General features: G+C 46.6%; 2 protein-coding genes across 2 annotated transcripts; both read left to right on the top strand.

Moving 5' to 3' along the window:
- The first annotated feature begins 1,710 nt into the window (after positions 1–1,710).
- Positions 1,711–11,159, top strand: PLA2G12A (phospholipase A2 group XIIA). The gene is made up of 4 exons (XM_075421343.1): positions 1,711–1,928; positions 2,950–3,026; positions 8,156–8,321; positions 9,360–11,159. Exons 1-4 carry the CDS (start codon positions 1,724–1,726, stop codon positions 9,476–9,478), a joined length of 567 nt encoding a protein of 188 aa, XP_075277458.1. The 5' UTR covers positions 1,711–1,723; the 3' UTR covers positions 9,479–11,159.
- A 1,653-nt stretch (positions 11,160–12,812) lies between these two features.
- CASP6 (caspase 6) lies at positions 12,813–23,330 on the top strand. The gene is made up of 8 exons (XM_075421346.1): positions 12,813–13,037; positions 14,629–14,670; positions 15,432–15,474; positions 17,530–17,676; positions 18,118–18,194; positions 18,642–18,817; positions 21,033–21,189; positions 21,753–23,330. Exons 1-8 carry the CDS (start codon positions 13,007–13,009, stop codon positions 21,989–21,991), a joined length of 912 nt encoding a protein of 303 aa, XP_075277461.1. The 5' UTR covers positions 12,813–13,006; the 3' UTR covers positions 21,992–23,330.
- Positions 23,331–23,368: the final 38 nt, after the last annotated feature.

Here is a 23,368-nt window from a genome sequence, read left to right on the forward strand (position 1 = left end):
ACGTTCGCACTGTGTGTTACGCACACAAATTATGCACAACAGCTTTTTCAAAGTACCAGAATTTGGTTTGTGGATTGGTGCCCTCAACACAAAGCTGTCAAATGGCTTCAAGACTGTCTCCCTCAGTTCCATCAAACTGCTCAATACTTTTAGAACATACTTCACTGGATTCTAATTTATAAATGTTTTTAATATCGGTTTTACTTTATTCCTCTCAATTAATTATCCTGTTGAATAAATGGACATTTTTTTAATGATTCACCATAATCTGTTTCAGACAACATTTTTACTTTTTAATTAACTTTTCTTCATCTTTCACTGTCTTCCAAAAAACCCATCAGCACGAATTTCTCCCTGTCAATCGTTAATAACTAAAGCAAGGGTATGAATTGCTCCTCTGAATACCCCACACCCAAGACTTGCTGTTTAGGAATGCACTTAAGGAATTACTTTGCTGAGTCAGGGCCTTTGTAACCACCGGGAAAAGCTGGACAGGTGCAGGAAGAGCTCCCTCTTTTGCTTTACTTAATTAGCTTTTGCAAAGAACTCTTCCCACCTATTTCTTCAGTTAACTACAAATAACGAAATGCTGAGGCTGAAAAGAAAAAACAGTAGAATATCTACCGTGTAACTTTCTGCTCTGCCTGTTGATCTGGAAACCCCTCAGGTTTCTTTCTATTTCCTGTTCTTGTCTACAGCTTTGTCCCGAGGCCCAGTGTCACTATGTCCCAAGGGATTCCACACGTCTCACAACAAAGCTTTCACTACAAAAATTAAAACAAATTCCACATGGTTCCACTTCAGCTCATCTCTGAAGCACCCAGAATTTAAATATAAAATTGATACGTATTAAAAAAAATAACCCTGCAACAGGATGTTTAGCGAGTTCATTTGGGTCAGATTTTTCTTTTCAGCAAACCAAGCAGGGGCTTTCGATGTTTAACAGATATACCTTCATTCTGCCCTCTTTTACAACCCCGCCTCGCACACGCGATGGTGTAACCTGCAACTGACCCCCTCACAGGCGCGAAGGTGGCTGGACCGGCTTCCTTCGCGCTGCACAGCACCACAGAACCAGGTTATCACTTTAACGCCTCAGGCACGTATTCCCTTCGGCTTCTTCTTGGCTTCGAAACGAGCGTGCCCCCCGACGGGCGGTGTTTTTCCAGCCGTGTTAGCGCAGGTTCTCCCCCCGACCGCACCAGCATCCCCCGGCAGCTCCCAGGGGCAGCGTCTGCTGGGGCCCCCCGAGGCCTCCGCGGTGTCGGACAGCACCCGTACCAGGGCGCCCGCCGCGCCAGGCGAACCGGCGGCCGGATGCTCCCCCGGTTTGCTCCGGGACAGGTCCGGGAAGGTCCCCCCGACCCGCCGGAGACGGCCCGTGTGGGAGCGGTCCGGCTGCTAGGCCGCGCTGCGCAGCGGCTCCTCCCGCCACGGGTACGCGAGGTGGCCCGGCGTCGCCCAACCCCCCCCTCCGAGCCGCCGCCGCTCCCTCCGTCCCCCTCCCCGGGCCCTCCCCCTGACGCCCGACGGCCCGCGGGAGCCGTCAGCGGCCTCCCCGCAGCCCGGCTCCGGCCGCCCCTCGGGGCCGCCAGGCCCCTCCCCGCCGGGCGGCGCCCGCGGGTACGATGGCGGCGGCGGGCCGGGCTGGGCCGGCGGGCCGCGGCGGGAGCGGGCTGGCGGCGGGGGCGTAGCGGAGGGGCCCGGCGGGGCGCCGCTCGGCATGGCCCGCGGCCTGCTGCTGCTGCTGGCCTGCGCCTGGCTGGGCCCGCGGCCGGCGCCGTGCCCGGAGGCGCCGCAGACCCCCGACTGGCGGATGACGCTGAAGACCATCCGCAACGGCGTGCACAAGATCGACGTGTACCTCAACGCGGCCCTCGACCTGCTGGGCGGCGAGGACGGCCTCTGCCAGTACAAGTGCGGCGACGGTGAGGCGGGCGGCGGGGCGGGGGGCTGGACGGCCGAGACCCCGCCGGGCCGCCGCGACCCTTGCCCGGCCGCCTTCCCTCCGTCCCGCCGGCCGGCTTCAGGCGGCCCGGCCCGGCCGGCGAGGGCGGGCGGCTGGCGGCAGCGCTCCTGCCGGTCCCGGGCGCCGCTCCCACGGAAGCGGGGCGCAGCCGCAGGGGAAACCTCAGTTACAAGTTCCTATACGTTAATATATATATATATCTCTCTCTCTCTCTATGTGTATATATATATATATATATATATTTATAATCTGCCCGGAGATGGCTCCCCGGCGGTGGCACCCTGGCTGTGGCCGGGGTGCCCTGACATTTCCACTCCCTACCGGAACGTGCCCTTTTCAAATACGTTTTTTTTCCTCTCCATTACTTTTAATTGCGGCCTCAGTTTGCTTCCGACACCGGAACAAGGTGAAAGGTCATTTTTCAAATGAGCTCCGCGGCCTTCCTTGCGGTGGGGTGCAGGACGCCCCGCCTTGCTGCGCTCCTCGGTGCTCGGGGAGACGTCTCCTCAGCAGTTGCTGCTGGCGCGAATGGAGTTAGTGTTACAGTTGTAGAAACCAAAAAAGAGGTTTCGTGCCACTTAGTTTTAAAGGTTAAGTTAAAAAAATCAGAGCACTGCTGTTGCTTGCGTATGAAGCGTGGATGTCTTAATGAACTTAAAGTACCCTGTTCTTTAATCCTGCCTACTGCACGCTTAACCGACACATCAATTTTAGTAGCTCAGGCCCTTTTATTTAATGTGGGAAGCTCACGTTAATACTGGCTCAGGTGTCTTGTCCCTCTTTTTAAAACAAAATGCTTAGTACCCCTGAGTTGTGATTTGGTAAGAACGGTTGATATTCAGATGCCTGAATGTATGTTTGGGTTAAAAATAGAAGTGATACTGTCTTAAACCCAACAAATGTCTGTGGTGAGTTTTGACAGAACTAAACTCCTGTGCAAAAATAAATCTGTTTGAGGTGTGATAAATTACCTTTTTCAGGATCAAAGCCTTTTCCTCGCTACGGCTATAAACCTTCACCACCAAATGGTTGTGGGTCCCCTCTGTTTGGAGTTCAGGTCAGTATTTCCGTTTGGGGGCTGCTTGGTCTGTCTTTCATACATCAGCTTTCCTCAATGTGGGCGGTGTTTTCCCTCCCCCCTTCTAAGGATGAGACAGCATCTACGTAGTGTCCCTGCTTTTATCAGCTCCAGCACATGTGTTCGTAGAAACACATGGAAAATGTTAGTATGATAAGTGAACACAGCATAAACATTTGCACCATTGGCATAAAATATTATAGGGATAAAACAGAATGATGATGATTTAACCGTGTTTTAACCGTGTTTTGTTCCTACAATCTTGAAAGCGCTGAGTAACCCCAGGTGTAGCCCTGTGAGAGTGGAGGGTTTGGCTCTGACTCTTGCTGTCCTTAGTGATGCTAATCCGTTCTCCTTAACGCTGGAAAGAAAATCCGTGTCCGCTTGTGTAATGGGTCTGGCTGGGGTGGCGTTAGCTTTCTTCATAGCAGGCTGCATGGCACTGTGTTTGGGATTTTTGTCTAAAACTGTTGATGGTTTTGGCTGTTGCTGAACAGTGACTGCACAGCTTTGGGACTTTATCTTCTTTTTTCCTCGCTCTGGCACCCTGCAGCATGGGCTGGGGCTGGGCAGGAGGCTGGGAGGGGACACAGCTGGAGCGGTGGACCTGAATCGGCCAGAAGGATATTCCGTACTACGCAGAGTCATGCACAGCAGTAAAAACGGGAGTAGTGGAAGAAGGGGAGGGGTGGGTGCTTGGCTTCTGAGGTGGCTGTTGCTCAGAGACTGGCTGGGCATCTGTCTACTTGTGGGATGTGGTGAATGATTGCTTTTGTACTGCTTATTTTGGGACATTTCCCCCCTCTTTCATTCACCTCTTGGACTGTCTATATCGTGACCCACAAGTTTTCTTGCTGTTGCTGTTCCTATTCTCTCCTCCCCTCTGTGGAGGGGGGAGACAGAGTGAGCAAGCAGCTCTGGGTGCTTGGCTGCTGGAGAGGGCTGAACCACCGCAGCTTACCAGAGGGGAACAGCAAAATACAGAGATAAGTGAATGATGGTCGGACTGATGGCGTCAGTTTTGAATTTATAACTGTTATAGTCTATTCATAGGCTACTGTCCTGGTTTCAGCTGGGATAGAGTTAATTTTCTTCCCAGTAGCTGCTATGTTTTGGATTTTGTAGGAGAAGAATGTTGACAACACTGATGTTTTTAGTTATTGCTATGCAATCAAGGACTTTTTTCAGTTTCCCATGTTCAGCTGATGAGCAGGTGTGCAGGAGCTGGGAGGGAGCACAGCCAGACAGATAGCCAAGTACCATAGACGTCATGCTCAGTTTATGAATGGGGGTTAGCCAGGGGGGCAGGAACACATTTTTCCATGAGTTCGATCTTTTCTGTGAGTTCAGTGAAATCCGTGAGTTTGCAGTCACTGCGCGGGGACTGGCTGCACAACCGGTCGTTGGGTGGTGGGAAAAATGGTATTGTGTGTCACTTGTTTTGTATGTTCATTATTATTATTATTATTATTCCTTCCTTTGTTGTCATGTTGAACTGTCTTTATCTCAGCTCAGGAGTTCTACTTTTTGTCCATTCTCCTCCCCAACCTGCTGGAGGCAGGGAGGAGAGGGGGACAGATCTGCCAACCGGACCCATCCCACAGGGAAGTCTGCTGCCTCCCTGGGGCCCGGGTTAGGGATGTTGCTAAGGAACTCCCTGGTCTGGTGCGGCCTTCTGATTACTACCCCCTCTTGGTAGTGCAGGTTGGCGGGGACGAGATCGCAGAGAGAAGTCCCAAGGCCATCGAAAGGGACTTCAGGGCACTGGGGCGACTGGTTGAGGGATCAGGGGCACAGATGGTGTTTTCGTCCATCCCATCAGTGGCAGGGAACAGCACTGAAAGGGGCAGGAAAACTCACCTGGTTAACAGGTGGCTCAGAGACTGGTGCCATCAGTCAAATTTTGGCTTCTTTGATCATGGGGAGGTGTACACAGCACCGGGACTGCTGGCGACAGGTGGAACTCAGCTATCTCAAAGGGGAAAAAGGATTCTTGGCCACGAGCTGGCGGGGCTCATTGAGAGGGCTTTAAACTAGGTTCGAAGGGGGAAGGGGATATTGCCCAGCTCACTAGGGATGAGCATAGGCTTGGCGTGCCAGGGTCAGGGGTGAGATTGACAGCCCAGCTCAAGTGTGTTTACACCAATGCATGTAGCATGGGCAATAAACAGGAGGAGCTGGAAGCCATTATACAGCAGGACGGCTACGACTTGGTCGCCATCACAGAAACATGGTGGGACAACTCGCATGACTGGCATGCTGTCATAGATGGCTACAGACTCTTTAGGAAAGACAGACCAACAAGGAGAGGTGGTGGAGTTGCTCTATATGTGAGGGAGCAAGTAGAATGCATTGAGCTTGGCCTGGGGGCAAATAAGGAACAAGTTGAAAGCTTGTGGGTTAGAATTAAGGGACAGGCTCATACTGGTGACATTACTGTGGGTGTGTACTACAGGCCCCCTGACCAGGAGGAGGAGGTTGATGAGGCCTTCTACAGGCAGCTGCAAGCAGCCTCACAGTCACAGGCCCTGGTTCTCATGAGGGACTTCAACCACCCTGACATCAGCTGGGAAGACCATACAGCTAGGCAGGCGCAATCCAGGAGGTTCCTACAGAGCATCGATGATAACTTTCTGATGCAAGTGGTGGAGGAACCAACAAGGAAAGGCGCGCTGCTGGACCTCGTGTTAACAAACAAGGAGGGACTGGTGGAGGATGTGAAGGTTGGAGGTAGACTCGGCTGCAGTGACCATGAAATGGTCGAGTTCAGGATCCTGCGTGGAGGAAGCAGGGCGATAAACAGGATCAAAACCTTGGACCTCAGGAGGGCTGACTTTGCCCTCTTCAAGGAGCTACTCAGAGGAATCCCGTGGGCCAGGGCTCTCGAAGGCATGGGGGTCCATGAGTGCTGGTCGCTCTTTAAACAACACTTCTTCCATGCACAGGAGCAATGCATCCCCCTGAGAAAGAAATCGAGCAAAGGAGGCAGGAGACCTGCATGGTTAAACAAGGAGCTTCTAGCAGAGATCAGGCAGAAGAGAAAGGTCCATGGAATGTGGAAAGAGGGGCAGGCCACTTGGGAAGAGTACAGAAACGTGGTGAGAGCATGCAGGGATGCGACGAGGAAGGCCAAGGCCCACCTGGAATTGAAGCTGGCAAGGGATGTCAAAAACAACAAGAAGGGCTTCTTCAACTACATCAGCAGCAAAAGGAAGGCTAGGGACAATGTGGGGCCGCTGCTGAATGAGGCGGGTGTCCTGGTGACGGAGGATGCGGAGAAGGCAGAGCTACTGAACGCCTTCTTTGCTTCAGTCTTCAGTGCTAAGACTGGCCCTCAGGAATCCCAGGACCCGGAGGTAAGAGAAGAAGCCTACAAAGAGGACGACTTTCCCTTGGTCGAGGAGGACTGTGTGAGGAATCGCTTAAGCGAGCTAAACACCCACAAATCCATGGGCCCCGATGGAATGCACCCACGAGTGCTGAGGGAGCTGGCGGATGTCATTGCTGAGCCACTCTCCATCATCTTTGAGAGGTCCTGGAGGACAGGAGAAGTGCCCAAGGACTGGAGAAAGACCAATGTCACTCCAATCTTCAAAAAGGGCAAGAAGGAGGACCCAGGGAACTACAGGCCGGTCAGCCTCACCTCCATCCCGGGAAAGGTGATGGAGCAGCTTATCCTGGAGGCCATCATCAAGCAAGTGGAAGAAAGCAGGTTATCAGGAGTAGTCAGCATGGATTCACCAAGGGGAAATCATGCCTGACCAATCTAATAGCTTTCTACGACGACATGACTGGCTGGGTAGACGAAGGGAGAGCCGTGGATGTTGTCTACCTGGACTTCAGCAAGGCTTTCGACACAGTCTCCCATGATATCCTCCTAGGGAAGCTCAGGAAGTGTGGGCTGGATGAGTGGTCGGTGATGTGGATAGAGAACTGGCTGAATAGCAAAACTCAGAGGGTTGTCATCAGCGGTGCTGAGTCTAGTTGGAGGCTGGTAACAAGTGGTGTCCCCCAGGGGTCAGTACTGGGCCCAGTCTTGTTTAACTTCTTCATCAACGACCTGGATGAAGAGTTAGAGTGTACCCTCAGCAAGTTTGCTGACGACACCAAACTGGGAGGTGTGGTAGACACACCAGAAGGCTGTGCTGCCATTCAGCGTGACCTGGATAGGCTGGAAAGCTGGGCAGAGAGGAACCTGATGAGGTTCAACAAAGGCAAATGCAGGGTCCTGCACCTGGGGAGGAACAACCTCATGCACCAGTACAGGCTTGGGGCGGACCTGCTGGAGAGCAGCAATGTGGAGAGGGACCTGGGTGTCCTGGTGGACGACAGGTTGACCATGAGCCAGCAGTGTGCCCTGGCTGCCAAGAAAGCCAATGGAATCCTGGGGTGCATTAGGAGGAGTGTGGCCAGTAGGTCGAGAGAGGTTCTCCTTCCCCTCTACACTGCCCTAGTGAGGCCCCATCTGGAGTACTCTGTCCAGTTCTGGGCTCCCCAGTTCAAGAAAGATGAGGAGCTACTGGAGAGAGTCCAGCGGAGGGCTACAAGGATGATGAGGGGACTGGAGCATCTCCCCTACGAGGAGAGGCTGAGGGAACTGGGCCTGTTCAGCCTGAAGAAGAGAAGGCTGCGAGGGGACCTAATAAATGCTTATAAATATCTGAAGGGTGGGTGTCAGGAGGATGGGGCCAAGCTCTTTTCAGTGGTGCCCAGTGACAGGACAAGGGGCAATGGGCACAAACTGAAGCATAGGAAGTTCCGTCTGAACATGAGGAAGAACTTCTTCCCTCTGAGGGTGATGGAGCACTGGAACAGGCTGCCCAGGGAGGTTGTGGAGTCTCCTTCTCTAGAGATATTCAAGACCCGCCTGGACAAGGTCCTGTGCAGCCTGCTGTAGGTGACCCTGCTTCGGCAGGAGGGTTGGACTAGATGATCCACAGAGGTCCCTTCCAATCCCTACCATTCTGTGATTCTGTGATTCTGTGAGAGCGGAGAGGAGAGGTGAGCGGCTGCGTGGTCTTAGTTGCCAGCTCAGGGTTAAACCACAACAGCTGTATCTTTCTTAACTGGAGTACCAATGGAGTGTGTGTGTGTGATTTTCTTCACAGTTTGACATCGGTATCCCTTCGATGACAAAGTGCTGCAATCACCATGACAGATGCTACGATACTTGTGGCAATAAAAAAAATGACTGCGATGAGCAGTTCCAGTCCTGCCTCTCCAAAATTTGCAGGGATGTGCAGAAAACACTTGGAATCTCCGAGAGTGTCCAGGGTAAGTGTGAAAAAGCCTTTCTTGCTTTTCAATTTTAACCAAGCTTATTTGGCAAAGAATCTTTGTGCAGCACAGTGATGCCACATTTTCATCAGGTGATGCTGTTGCTAAAAGATGCCTTGTTCTGTCCCTCTGTCGTGCAGCCCAGACACTTGCACAGCAAAGCAATGACACAGCGTAGGAAAATGATCCGGATTAAAACTAACCTTGAGGGGAAAAATTAATGCTTCCCATTTAGCAGTATGAATATGGAATAAAACTTTCTCAAAATGCTTGTATAATTCTTGCGTTTACTGTAGTATAGCTGACTATTCAGTGCTCTGCTGGGTGATTTCTAAATGCCTACCGTTTGTGATTGCTAGTAAACTGTAGGAAAATACCGCATTGTTCCCTTTTATGAAGTAAGGTATTAGAATCATACAGTTTGATAGTGGAAGCAGTTAGTGCTATCCCTTAGTGAACACATTTTAGGTTTTCAGTAACAGGCCATGTGATGCTCCTTCTGGTGGCTGGCTTGTATCTGAGCAATACATGACATAACCACACTTTTCTGTTTGGACAATGTCACTTTTACAGTAAGTATTCCCACTGAGAGCAGACAGTTTCTAGAACAAGCCTATGTTTGAACTTGTCAAATTCATTTAACTGCAAAGAAGTCATCATGGTAGTGTTTCGTGTTAGAACTGCTGAATATCTGCTCAGTTCTGTTGAGCTGCTGTTAAAGATAGCAACCTCTGCATAAATTGGGATGCAAAAAGTGAGGGGGTAGAACAGCTCTTTCATCTTTACAGGGCTAAGTGATGTTTCTAACACAGATGAGATTCCACCTGGAATGAATTTTCTTCTTCATTTTGGTTGGCATATGAAAAGTCTCTACTCAAAACTTAAATGATTCTGTATTGGTTTGGTCTTTCATTTGACAGTCTATTTGCTATGCTGCTGCTTTCTTAAAGTCGTTTGCAGTTTGCCAGAGTCATTTCTGTTAGTTTCATGTTCCATTCAAAGAGTACTTTTAACTGAACTCTTCTTTGCTTGCAGCGTGTGAATCAACTGTTCAGCTGTTGTTCGATGCGGTTATACATTTAGGATGTAAACCATACCTGGACAGCCAGAGAGCTGCGTGTATGTGTCGTTACGAGGATAAGACAGATCTCTGAAAGAAGATACTGAGATCTCATGGTAAAGTCAAACACGCAGCTGGAAAGAAGCAAGTGTTTTGTTACAAAGCTTGAAGCTTTTCAGACAGTAATATATTTAAACACTGACATGAATATATTGGTTTGAAAGTCACTACGATATTCTTCCTAGTGGAAAAAAGGAACAAGTCTTCCTTCTCTTCCCCTTTATGCCAGAAGCTTGGAAACGGAATTCAGTTTCCTTTGGTGCCTGTACACTCAGGGTATGCTATCGTAAAACACCAGTGCCATTTTGAAGTTTTTAAGAAAACTCCATAATGGGGAATCAGAGGCACAGAAGAGAGTTGTATGTAATTCTCAGTTTATTTTGAGTATAGGTCAAAATTTAGGTTTACTAGCAGCCGATGCATCTGATAGTCGATGCAACAGGAAAGAGCGTTTTGTGTACATTAATATGGCATCTTAAATAGGCAATACTTTCATGCTTTTGGTACAGTTGCCTTCAGTTCTCTACGATGTATGCTGCCCCGTGGGTTTGTTTTTAAAAAAACAAAAACAAGCAAAAAGCCCCAAACCCTTAGCAAGGGTATACATCTGCACTACGTATTTCTACCTGATTCTATATCAACCTTACTTCTGCAGCGCTTTTCAGATCAAATATGTTGATCTTTTTAAGGCTTGACCACCAAAATGAACAGTTTGCAACCTAAGGTTATACTTCTGATTTGACACAATGGTGGACTGTAGTTGCTATGTTATTTTAAAAGGGAATCAAATGTTTATTTTTCAAATAAAACATACTGTGCTGTGTATTATATGCATAGAAAGTATATATTGTTTAAATAAGTTGATTTATATTTGTCTTGTGGCACAACTTGGTTATTGTATTCATCTGGCTTTCGTTTAGTCCATTCTGATGAAAAGTAGAAGAAGGTTCCACAGATGGGGTCAGTGTGCCCAACAACCCTTCTTATTTAAAATGCCCTTTGTGAGGCTGACGGATGTCTGAGCCTGTGTTTCTGTCATCTGTTCCCATGACCTCTGTGAGGCTGAGAAGCATCTGAGCCTGTTCTTCTGTCATCTGTTCCCTCGTTGACTTCTTTAGCTGAAGTCACCTGGAGGAGAGAATTGAAAATTGAAATACTGCATCTGTGATCAGGGAGTGGAAACAATGCTAAAAGCCTAAAATTTACCAGACTTGTGGACTATAATGTGATTTCTCCTCTGGAAGTACTTCTGTATGTTTTTTCTTTACCATTGTTTGTGGTATTTCTGTTTTGTTTTTCACTAGACCTTACTGTACATGACACTGATTGTAAGTGCCTCATAGCATAAAGTTCCTGCTAAAGTTCTTTGGCCATGCTTCATAGTTTCTTTTCGTATTTATGGATATGAGGTAGCACTGCAAGACAAATATTGCTGTAGAGTTTTACAAAACCGTGTTTGAGGAACTTGTGTGGTTCCTCTAAATTTGGTGAAATTTATTTTCTGTCATAGAACTGAAACAACTCTGAATTACGCTGGAATTCCATGGTTGGAACCCTCAAAGTCTTTTAGCATGAAAGCAGGGAATGGTAATGACGTGCTTGTTTAAAATAAAGTACCACAATGAGTCCGAACCACTATAATTCAACTAGATGGCCGTTCCGTTGTGTAGAAACAAGCTTAAACTAGATGATTAAATGAACACGGAAAATTTTCACTGTTGGAAAGCGCTGGGGTTTGTTCCTTTCTGTATTGACCTGTAATTATACCATGAAAGCCTTCCAGAGTTTCCTTCAAACCGTTTGTAACACTTCAAGGAGCTTTAACACTGCTAGACAGCACAACAGCTGACAGGCCGCTAGCTGTGCTTGCAAACCAGAGGAAGCATTTGACTTCCAGGGAGCCTTCACTTTGTGTAGGCTTTTCCTGTAGCAGAAATCCGTGATTACAGAAAACCTGCAAACTGTACAAAATAGAGTTTATAAGCCACAGCCCCCAAGTGAAGGGTAGCTGTCACTCCCAGGATTAATCACACCATTAAACAACTTAGATATTTTTATATATATGCAAAAAAAAAAAAAATATATATAGCAGCTCTTGGCTTTGAGTCATTACTGCGTGCTTTTATGTAGTCAGTAATACTCTTTAAATATTGCAGTGTTTTTTTTTTTTTTTTTTACAAGTTAAAGTCTTCGTACTCCCTTAGGCTATTTTGCTCTCCTGGATGATCTGAGTAACAGCAGTGTGTCCTCAAACTCCCTTCTTCAAACTGCAGTTCTGCTACATTCACAAGGCTTTGTCCAAAAATACCCACTTACAGTGGAGCTACTGCAACAGTCTGGAACTGTTTCAAAACATGTACACGCTCATCTAACAAAAATTTTCATGTGTTAAGCTGGAAATGCAACCAGTCAAATGCAACCTCAGGCCTTGTACGTGTGAGCAGGTTACGGGTGACTCCTCTGAACACGGTGGCTGACCGAGTAGGCTCAAAGTGGAAAATATGTGTGATTGCCTTATGAGGGTACAGGCTAACTGTTGGACTGAGGAACAGAGCGGATAGGAACGTGTTCTGACTAAAGTATACACCAAGACAATTTAAACAACAGTTTGGTCTTGGTCTGGCTGCCTGCTGGCAGCCTGAGGATAACGAGTCCAAACAAGAGGAAAACAAGCAGAGGTAACTGGAAATACCCATGGCTCCTTTAACCAAAAGGGAGGTGTCTTGGCTAAAAGATATAGTCATGCAGGAAGCCTGGGTAAAAACAGGCCAAACAGACTGGGTAGAAAACACCTAAAATCCCACTCTAAATTCGCCTGCTTTTGTGCTCGCAGCAGCAACCTCTGGTAAGAGCATATTCACACCTGAGCTCATTCTAGAGCCTACCTGGAAACAGCCTGGGTAGCAAATATTCAGACCCATCCACGGTACAAATCTGCAAAGCTCTTACACAGGAGGATGTGTTTTGTCACTGGCTTTGGTCCGGAAACTTGTTTACTGCGGTCTCGGTCAGCGAAGAGGAGGAGCCCCGTAAAGAAAAGGCTGGGAGTCTCAGCATGTGTGAAGATACCCAGGCACTCTCCTCAGTACCTGGGTGCTCTCCTCGTGGTGCTGAGATCATCAGAAAAGAACTGATGCAAGAAGAGAGCGAAGTTGCAAAAGTCTCTGCGTCCGAACCTCTCAAGGGTTTGCGCGCGGGTGCCTGGATGAAGAGGCATCTTGAGTTAACAGCAGCCTTACAGCAAGGGCAACAGCGTGTGCCCCTGGGGGGTGCTTCTGGCACAGTTTTGGGGAAAAAAAAAAAAAATCTCAGTTTAGTAACCACCGTAGCTTCTCACCGAGCTCCAGGATGACGCGGGTGGCGGTTGAGTGAAGGACCCGCGCTCCCTCAGGCACCGTCCCGCTTCTCCGCCGCAGCGGCGGGAGCCCAGCCCGGAGAAACGCCTTGCCCCCGGGCCGGGGGAGGGGGGGTGCCGGGCCGAGGAGGCGGGCCGGGCCCGGGAAGGCGAAGCGCGCAGGCAGGCGTGGCGGGGAGCCGTGCCGGGCTGCCTCCGTCCGCGGCCATGTCGGGCTCGGCGCCGGGGCGGCCGGCAGGTAGGGGCCGGAGGAGGGGGGGAACCGAGGGACGCGGCGGGTCGCGGCCGCCGCCCGCGGGGTGGTGGTTGCGCGGGGCCGGCGGCGCGGCTCCCCCGCTCAGGGTCTCGGCGGTGCCCAGGCCTCCCCGTGCGCTGGGACGGGGCTTTGGGCGCGGCGGGGGGGGGGGAGCGGGAGCCGGACGGCTCTGCCGGGGGCCGGAGGGAGCGGGGCCGGCCCCGCGGTTGTCCCGCAGTTGCGGGTCGCGGCCTGCGCTTTCCTCCGCAGCGGGCGGGGGAGCCGAGGCGGAAGGCGGTGCGGGAGGCCGGGGCGGCGCGGCCCGGGGCGGGGGAAGGCCCGGCCGCTGCGGGGGACGAGGCGGCGGGGAGCGGGGCTGGTTTGCGCGGAAGGACGGCAGCTGGCGCCGGGACAGGGCGGGCGCGCACAGCCGGGGGGCCGGTGCCCGGAGGAACGGCGGTGGGGAGCAGGAGGGGAGCGGCAGCGGTCCGCGGGTTCGGTTCCCGAGGGTGCTGGTAGCACTCCGTACACGCTCCCCCGCCCTTTTTTTGCGCCGCTTGGTTACTGGTGTTTTCTAAATCCCACGTCCTTCGGCCCGAGTGATGGACCTGCTGGGATTCAGCCGTACCCAGGGAAAGATGCTGTCGGATCCCCGCGTCACCCCGTGCCTACCCGACCCTCGATTCTTTTGAAGCAGTTCGTCTTCACGAGATTGAAGACAAGCAAGCAGTCCCCCTGAGAGCAACCGGCTTTTAGAACAAGCCTGTGCAGGACAAGCAGAAAGCTCTTCCTAAATCATAACAGCTTAAGTAGCGTTTACTCGCATGAAGCTGCAACGTGGCAGTGGCAGTGAGAGGCTAAGGACTGGTAACTGACTGAACAGGATTACAAGAAGAGGAGAACCATCTTTCCCTAGTTTCCTCTGGCCCAGGAATTCTGTTCTTCTGTGTCTACATGACACCATCCTCTGTCTAAAAGTTTGACGACTGTAACATTTCTGTGGTCTGCTGGTTTCCCTTCAGCTGAGACAAAAGCATCAGCCAGATCTCGGGTCCACAGGCAAAAGCACAGCGTACATTTAAACGTGCAGATGCAGCCTTACAGACCTCTGGCTTCTTGTTACCCGGTGTCTCGGGCACAGCTGTTGCTGCTGTGTTCTAGCTGCTCTCATTTTACAGCACTTCTGTCATTGGTCTGATCTACATGTTACGTTTCAGGCAAACTGAAATCGCTTTTTTTGTGCGTTCATGTTACCAGTGGTAACTGTAAGACCCAACACCCGAAAGCACGATCAGTGTTTGCCAGTGGGAAGTTTCCATTTAAATAGTAACACCTAAAAGCACGTGACTTCCTCTGAGCCACCCCCTGCTCTCCCGTGCCAGGGTCTTCAACACAAAAGCTGCCAAAGCCAGGTCTAGATTTCTGCAAGTTTACTGTCTTTATGAACTTTTCTCCTCTGTCAATACATAGCTATGTTAGTTTTGCAAAAGGCTTTAATCAGATGTGAAAAGCAGCTGTGAAAAGGTAGTATTGTATATACAAAGTAGTTTGTAAAATACACATATACGTGACCCATCTTCTTTCATAATTGCAGGCCACATCCAGCTGGATAGCAGACCTACGTTAACCACCACAGGTACAGTATAGTACATAGTTTTCATAATGTGGTAGTTAGTCTCCACTAGTAGTAGGAGCTGTGATTTTATAGCCCATTGAGACGTTTAGGTGAAAGGAATAAACATTTTTTCCTAACCATCTGCAAGTCTTTAGTTCTGCATGCACCCAAGATGTGCGTATTCCCTGTTGTTCCCACAATTTTACCTTTATGTGCATTCTGTTACTGGAGATAATTACGCCTGTATAGTTTAGCAGAAGAAAGGGTATAATAATCTTGCATCTTCTCAGTTGTCTTTAGCTGTATGTACCGTTCCACTACCTGCAATGACTCATAGGCTGCATCCAGCCGCAAAGAGAATGCTCAGCTTTGCACTGGCAGCGTTACTGAAATAAAAGAAACACCAGTGTATTTTTAGATTATGTAAAAATCATAACTGTTGAGTTAAAGAGACTCTTTTTAAATAAATACAGCCAGCTAGTTAGTTATATAAAGTCATGATCTCTGAATGTATCTATATAGATACAGATAGAGAGATACAAAATATGCATGTCTTGACCACCTAACATTCAGACTGTCAGAACTTTAAAAACAGCCTCCAAAAGCCGTGGGTGCAGACAAACGCTAATGAAGCTGTGTAACTGCATGCCTGTTTACCTGATGTGTGAATGAGCTTTTGGCTTACGTTAACAGCTAAACTTTAAGGCTGGATGCACAAATTGAAATCGTTCCTTTTTTTAGTGAATGTTTTAGTGGCTAAATCATTTTTTGATCTCTAACAGATGGAAATGAGAACCTCACAGAAGTAGATGCACTTGATATAAGGTAAAGTTCTGATGGCAATGGCAGAGAGATGGCCCATGGCACTGAGGTCAGCGCAGGGTTTTCTGGCTGTTGTTAAGAATGTGACTGGGTTATTCAACTCCACCTATTTACAGAACACGTTTCTAGTTTTAGCTGCCCCAGATGTGGAACCACCCTTCTTATCATGAAGGCATACAGAAGGGACTCTCAGGAGTCGACTCCTTTTACGTTGGGCAATGTGCAGAGACTGTGGCAAAAATACCATCACAATCTAAGAAACAATTGGGCAGACTAAGTGATAGCACAGGAATATATTCCTCTGGAAGGAGGGTAAAGGGACAATGGGATAGTGATTCCATAAATTTTTCCTACTCCACCTTACAACATCATCTAACCCTGGAAAAGGTGATCTACCTGCCTGATAATTTCCTTTGCCTCACCCACGCAGTGACTACAGCTGAGCAGAGGAAGAACTATTTAGTGGTCATTCACAGGATCCAGGGACCTAATTGTTCCAAATCCCTACCAGCCTTACATCTAGCTGAATCCTAAGGAATATAAATTGCCCAAATCCAAATAAACGCTGGTACTGGTACAGGTGAAATAGCATTCACAATCACAGGGCTAAAGTTTATGATCTTTGCGTGAAGTATCATCCTGTGAAGTACTCAAATTGAGGAGAGTGTGATAAAGCATCCCACTTAACTTTTCTTGTTGGCTATCCAGCCAACATTGCAGAAACCCCCAAACTTTGAACAATCATCCAGAATTCTTGTTCCCAGTTTGAATTCTCATGCTGACCTTAGAAAAAGATGTTTTATTAAAGGGCTGCTCATAATAAACTGGAGAGGCAGAGATAGTTTATAGATAACTTTAGTCATTTTCTAGTGAAACAAAAGCATTTCTGCTGATGAAGCTGCAATTTTTAAGCAACATCTGCCAGCAAATATTCTAAGCAACTTCTTCCACCAGTTGCACCAAAACGGAATGTTCCATAGCAGGAAAAAAACCCAGTAACATGCCCAAAATCACAGCTCTGACTGCCATAGGACTGCCATAGCTCTGTCATGCTGCCCTAGGACTGTCATTCTGTAAATCTAAAGCACTGGCCTTGTCTATTGCCAGGGCTATTGCCAGAAGCGTTTTAGTTTCTGTTTTCTGCCCTGATACTTTCGACTACAAAAGTACGAAGATTCTCTGTCTTACTTCTCTAAATACAGCCATGCCAATGATTGGAAACGACCTTCTGGGTCCATGTGTACAGTCCATAGTGTGCTATCACAGACTTCTGTGTTGTGTTTTGCTCATAAAACAGTAAATTGCTGAATGCTACTCCAAACAGACAGGTGCTCCATACATTTGTTGCTGTGATAAAGTCCTCTGCTTAGAAGCTGGTTTGCTCATTTGTTCTGTTGTTCAGAACAACGCTGTCGTTCAGCTTTAGGATTTTGTTGACTGGTTGCTAAAACCTTAGATGAACGGTTGTATTGCCATAGCTTTCATTTTGTTAGGGTAAATAATACGAATTTGTTCTCCTCTTTTGCAAGATACACTATGCGTACCCCCTCATCACCAGTTTATAGTCTGCTGCTTATGATGCAGCACTCGGTTTAGTTACAAGAACTTGAACCAAATCTCAGACAGCTACAATTCCAAATAAGTATATATGCACTATCCAATTACGTTAAAATAATATTTAGCTAAACACATAACATGGAGAATTGGAGCAAAGTCTAAAATGCACTGTTACGTGCCTTACTGCCATACTAATGGGACAGCCTCCTGACAACAGAAAACACAAACATATTGTACAGAAACTGTTCAACCTACCTGACAGAGCCTAGTACACACCCAACACTTGTTTTTACTGAATTGCTTAACATGCCCAAGGTTTTGAAAAAGACTTAGCGATTTAGGCTCTTCCTAAAATCTTGCACCTTTTGAGGTCTTGTCTTCTGGAATTGGGTCATCAAAGTCTCTAGTCAATTAAAAAATCTCAACTGGCAGGAATACAGGAAGGGAATTCAATTAGCCATTAATTCATTTATCAAGAATGTTTTCCGTCTCTGGCAACAGACAAACACTTGATCCTGCAGTGCAATACAAAATGAACCATCAAAGAAGAGGAGTTGCGCTCATCTTCAATCACGAGCACTTCTTTTGGCATTTAAAGCTTCCAGACAGACGTGGGACTCTTGCAGACAGAAACAATCTGAAACGCAGGTAAGAAACATGGTTTCTCTACTCAAGCTTAAAAAGCTAAACTTCCGAAAACATGGTCAAATAAGCAGTTACCTAAATCTTACGTTTAGGTATAGAACAAAAGATTTTGGAGACACAAGCATCTATGCAACCTTGGCAAAGAAAGCCATAACAAAAAAACTTCAAAGCACATTCCTTTGAGTCACAGAAACTTCTGGCACAAATGCTATGATTTCATTGTGTCCAGACCTCTCTTAGGACGAACTCTCTGAAATAACGTTAGGCATTACACCTGTACTGGACACCAGTTTCAGTTCAAAATCAAGTTTAGTAGGTTTTTTTTTCATAAATAATGCATAAACATGAATATGCATTCTCTCACAGGGAAAGCAACTGTGTTGGTAGCAGCTGACATGTAATTTGAGCAAAATTTTTACTAATACTGATGTGTTTTAACAATAGTTTGACAGACCTTGGATTTGAAGTCAGACATTTTGATGATCTGAAAGCAGAGGATGTGCTGCAGGAAATCTATGAAGGTAGGAGACTATATATTGCTTATGTCTAACTGGTTGTAGCAGAATTTCCAGATATCTTTCCTTCCATTCTCTCTGTTTGTCTAACTTAAAATATTTGTGCACAAGGGAGTTGTTTAACTTAAGGACTTAAGGGTTAGACTTCATACTATTTTAATGCGATGTAAGTGAAGCTTCTGCAGAGAGAACTCATGAAGTCGCTGAAAGCTGGAAGAAAGTACCTGCAGCTGGGAGAAGTTAATAACATTCTTCTTTTCATTTGTAGTGGCCCTTATCTTCAGCCATGTTGAATCACTGCACCTTCAAGTCTGTGCAGTATTACACTATCTGAAAATAGAGTTCATTTGAAAAAGGACTGATCAGAGATGAAATGATATGATACAAATGTACAGTGTTTTTCAAACCTGAAGATCACTGTTTAGTCATCTAAACACCGCTTGACTATTTCAGTCTCCAACGATGACCACAGCAATGCTGACTGCTTTGTTTGTGTGTTCCTGAGTCATGGTGAGAATGATCATGTTTATGCATATGATGCCCAAATCAAAATTGAGACGATGACAGACATGTTCAGAGGAGACAAATGCCCAAGTCTGGTAGGAAAACCGAAGATATTTATCATTCAGGTAAGGTGTCTGTTTCTGAATTCAGTGGTGTTAACACTGATTTCGGTCTTCTTGCAATACAGAAGTCAGTTTTCCTGATACAGTCTGTCCACGAGGGAAAGTTTGTGCATCTTTAAGAAAGAAGGTATAGAAAACTGCTTTAAAGGCATTTAAGACAAGGATTCTTCTCTTTTGTCAAAAACTTTTATGTACACAAGTGTTAATACTATTATTCTAGCTGTATTCAGTAAGAAGTAATCTTAGGAAGAGCAACCCAAATTAAGCCCATGTTGGATTGACTGTCAGCATATATTTAATGGCAGAGAAGACTATCATTTTTCTGAGACAGTCATGTCCGGCCTCAGCTCATTTGCTGCTGATCACTTCACAGCCCTAGGCTGGGCTGTAGAAGGCTATCAGACCTCAACTTCACTGTTTCCTTCCAGGCAAGTCCCTTTATTTGATCCTTACGCAGTTGTTTTTTTCTGGGGGTTTTTTGTGGGTTTTTTGTTTGGTTGGTTCTGGTGGTGGTGGTGGTAATGGTTTTTTTGTTTTTCTTTTTTTTTTATTCTTCTTATTTGTCCATGACCAATACTTGGTCTCTGTAGAATTTAAAGAGTCAATTTAAGGCTTTACTGTCTCAGAAATACTGCTTGTGCTAAGTGGTCAAATAAAGCCCCTGTGCAATCTCCTGTTTCACTCCTTGGTTCACAGAATAATCCAAGTTGGAAGGGACCTCAGGAGGCCTCTAGTCCAGCCTCCTGTTCAAAGCAGAGTCAGTTACGGGGTAAAGCCAGGTTACACAGGGCGTTATCCCACTCTTTAGCCAGATTACAATTAGCAAACTCAAATGAGAACCTGGCCTTCAGCAGATTGCAATTGTAGTAGTTTATAGAGTAATCCTAAGAATTACCTTTTTTCAAATAAAAGCGTCCTTAAGCACAAGGCTGCTACAAAAATCAGCACGTTGTTAATTCATCTTTCACTAGGACTTACTCAGCTTTGATTTTTTTTTTAACCAGGTGCCAAAGATGGAAAAATATTTATATATTTCAGTTTTAAGTAATACTTGGAAACATTTACAATATATACTCATCAAAAGCAAATTAACTTAGTTCAGTTCATCAGCTGAGCTCCTTTGCAGTACAAGGGGCATAGCATTTACCTTTGGAAATCAGAGGAAACAGCAAGGACAGAACTTCATCACCGCAAATGAAAAAAGATTTTCACGTTTCTCTCTTTAGTGATGCTCCTTACCTACTTTGCATCTTTTGAGTGTGTTCTTACCTTCTTCCATGTATAGCCTTTCTGCAACGTTGACAATACTGGCCTTGCTTACTGGCTTCTCACAAAAAAAAACCCCTCCCTTGACTAACACATTTAAGACTGAACTAAGAGCAGAAGTGTAACAGCATACAACGATGGTTCTGCTTCAGAGCATTTATTCAGCACTGCCTTGCCAACAGGTCCGCGGGAGGCGATTCTTCCTCTCTACTCAGCACTGCTGAGGCTGCATCTTCTGAAGTACTGTTTCCAGTTCTGGGTTCCCCAGTACCAGAAAGATACAGACTTACTGGAGTGAGTCCCACAAAGGGCCACAACGATGATTAAGGGACCGGAGCATCTCTCATATGAGGAGAGGCTGAGAGAGCTCGGACTGTTCAGCTTGGAGGAGAAGGCTCAGGGGAATCTCACCAATGTTATAAACACCTGGTGGGAGGGAATGAAGAAGAGCGAGCCAGGCTCTTTTCAGTGGTGCCCAGTGACAGTACAAGAGGCAACTGGCACAAATTAAAACACATGAAATTCCATCTCAACACAGGGAAACACTTTTTTACTGTGAGAGTGGTCAAACACTGGAAGAGATGACCCAGAGAGGTTGTGGAGTCTCCATCTATGAAGATACTCGAAAGCTGGCTGGATGTAGTCCTGGACAGTCTGCTCTAGCTAACCCTGCTTGAGCCAGGGGGCTTGGACTTGGTGATCTCAAGAGGTCCCTTCCAGTCTCAGGAATTCTGTGATCATCTGAGAGCTTTCACCAGACTTTGTCACCAATATGTTAATTGACAGAAGTAAACAGGTCTTTACGAATCCAGACTCATATGTACTCTCATCCACATTAGGTAATGTGGAACACCTAACTGAACAGAAGTCCCCTCTGGTTAGTGTCAGAAGTATTACATTAACACAGGTGAGCTTGGACAGATGAAAGCATAACAATACTTCTCACCAACAGGCATGTCGAGGTGATAAACATGACGATCCAGTTATTGCTCAGGATTCAATAGATGGCACCGATCGACCCGCTGTCAATGAGACTGAAGTGGATGCAGCTGGTGTCTATACCCTGCCTGCTGGTGCAGACTTTATCATGTGCTACTCTGTGGCACAAGGTAAGTTCTAATATTTGATATATGATGTCTGATACTTCACTGTAACAAGCTTGAACAGTTCCTCATTTTGCAGTGCAGGTCATCTGCTTTGCATGCTAAGGAAAAAGTGAAAATAAACCATCAAGGCTGCACTTAATCTGCCAAGCAGAAACACTCCCATCATAATCTTGCTGCAGAGCTGTCGGCTGACAGCACGCGTTCCCCGTTCTTCCAGGATTGTAGGATTCTGGTGGCTTACAAATTTCCTGGCACCATGTGGCTGTCGTCTCCAGTCCTCCGTGTGTCTCGTCCTAAGTCCCATCTGCTCTCTTGTAATGTGCAGATATGATCCTGTAAGCTACCAGTCCCTGAATCGTGCTCCTCGTGGCTGAGCACTATAGGTGATCTCAAAGCCATTTCCCATCTACAGTTTACAGAGAAACTGCGTAACTGGCAAAGTAAGATTAACAGCCATTAGTGATCCCTTACAGAGGCAGCTAGCGAGCAGTAACTCTCATGAGTATTTTTCAAGAGGCATCACTACTTACATTTGGATATAATTTTACTTTCCTGTTCTACAATAGGTTACTTTTCTCATCGTGAAACTGTAAATGGCTCCTGGTACATTCAAGATTTGTGTGAGGCACTTAGGAAGCACGGCTCTTCCTTGGAGTTCACAGAACTTCTTACTGTCGTTAACAGGAAAGTATCTCATCGCAAAGTAGATATGTGCAGAGACATTAATGCTATAGGAAAGAAGCAGATTCCTTGTTTTGCCTCAATGCTAACTAAAAAATTGTATTTTCATCCAAAATCTAAGTAGATTGTTACTTAACAATGAGAACCATTAACTAATACGCACTGCAGAATTGAAAAACACAGAATCTTAGTTCAGGAGACGAATATTCTACAAGATTGTCTGCAAAATCACTGGGATCAAATGTTATAGTCTGTATACACGATAGTTTCTAAAATCTTAAAGCAATTTTAAAGCTAGTATTACAGCTCTGTTCATCTCAGGGAATTTAGGAAAAGTTGACTGGTGTAAAACTGTTAAGAGGAGCTCAGATTTTATTGAAATTTGTATTCTAGATTACTTTTTTTTTCTTGCAAGTTTTTTGCTTGATTGTCATCTATGGCACATTTTACTGTGTCCAAAATGTTGCATTAGATCAGCTTGTCTTGCTCCAAGAGCACAGTTTACAGGGAATATGTTTGTAGGGCATCTTTTTGAATCCGTGGAGAGCAGTATCCACCTTCCAATTTTTGCAGATTTATTGAGCCTTTTAGACTTTTTTTATCTTCTCTCAACACTAAAAAGGAACTTAATTCCTTGAGTACAATTGTAGCATTAGTATAGATAAAGGGCTTCTTTTTGCTTGCACATCATTTATGTTTGGGGCACAATTAAAGTTTGCTGGTGCTTTGCATCCTCAGAAGAAAAGCAAGCAGTAGTGAAATGAGACCACATACAGCTTGCTTAGCATGACTTTGGGTAAGCTCGCCTTGTACACATCTCTAAAGCTAAAGCAAATAATTTCAAGGTTCCAGGCTTACTTACAACTGCTGGACATCTCTAGGCAGCTCTGCAAAATACAACGTATGCAAACCGTCATACCTCAGGCCTTGGTGTTGGATCAGCCTCTTCTTCCCCTTGGCCCCAGAGGAGATCAGCCATGCTTTGTCACTGCGTACATAACGTTCCTGCGTGGAACAGGCTGCCCAGAGGGGTTGTGGAGTCTCCTCCTCTGGAGATACTCAAAACCCGCCTGGTCGCGGTCCTGTGCAACCTGCTGTAGGTGACACTGCTTTGGCAGGGGGGTTGGACTAAATGGATGATCTCCAGAGGTCCCTTCCAACCCCTGCCACTCTTAAGTCTGTGATTTGTCACCATAGGATGTTTCACCATAGGATCGTTACTACTGCAGCATCAGTAATTTCAATGATACTGACTATAAGCGAATATTTCTTTCATTATTTTTTACGTTATCCATACATACGCTTAACTCTGGGGGACAATGGAGAACTGAAGCTGAGAAAAGTGTCTTAATCCACTTTACTGGGTATAAAATAATTGATTTCCTGGCTCTGCTTTTGTTAAATCTTTCCATATATTATGTTCTGAGTCATAGATGTTATATCTTACTATGGTTACTTTTAAGATTTGTATAAATCATGTATGTTTGAATGTTTTGATATT

This window comes from Opisthocomus hoazin, chromosome 5 (assembly GCF_030867145.1).
Source record: "Opisthocomus hoazin isolate bOpiHoa1 chromosome 5, bOpiHoa1.hap1, whole genome shotgun sequence".
Classification (NCBI taxonomy): Eukaryota; Metazoa; Chordata; class Aves; order Opisthocomiformes; family Opisthocomidae; genus Opisthocomus; species Opisthocomus hoazin.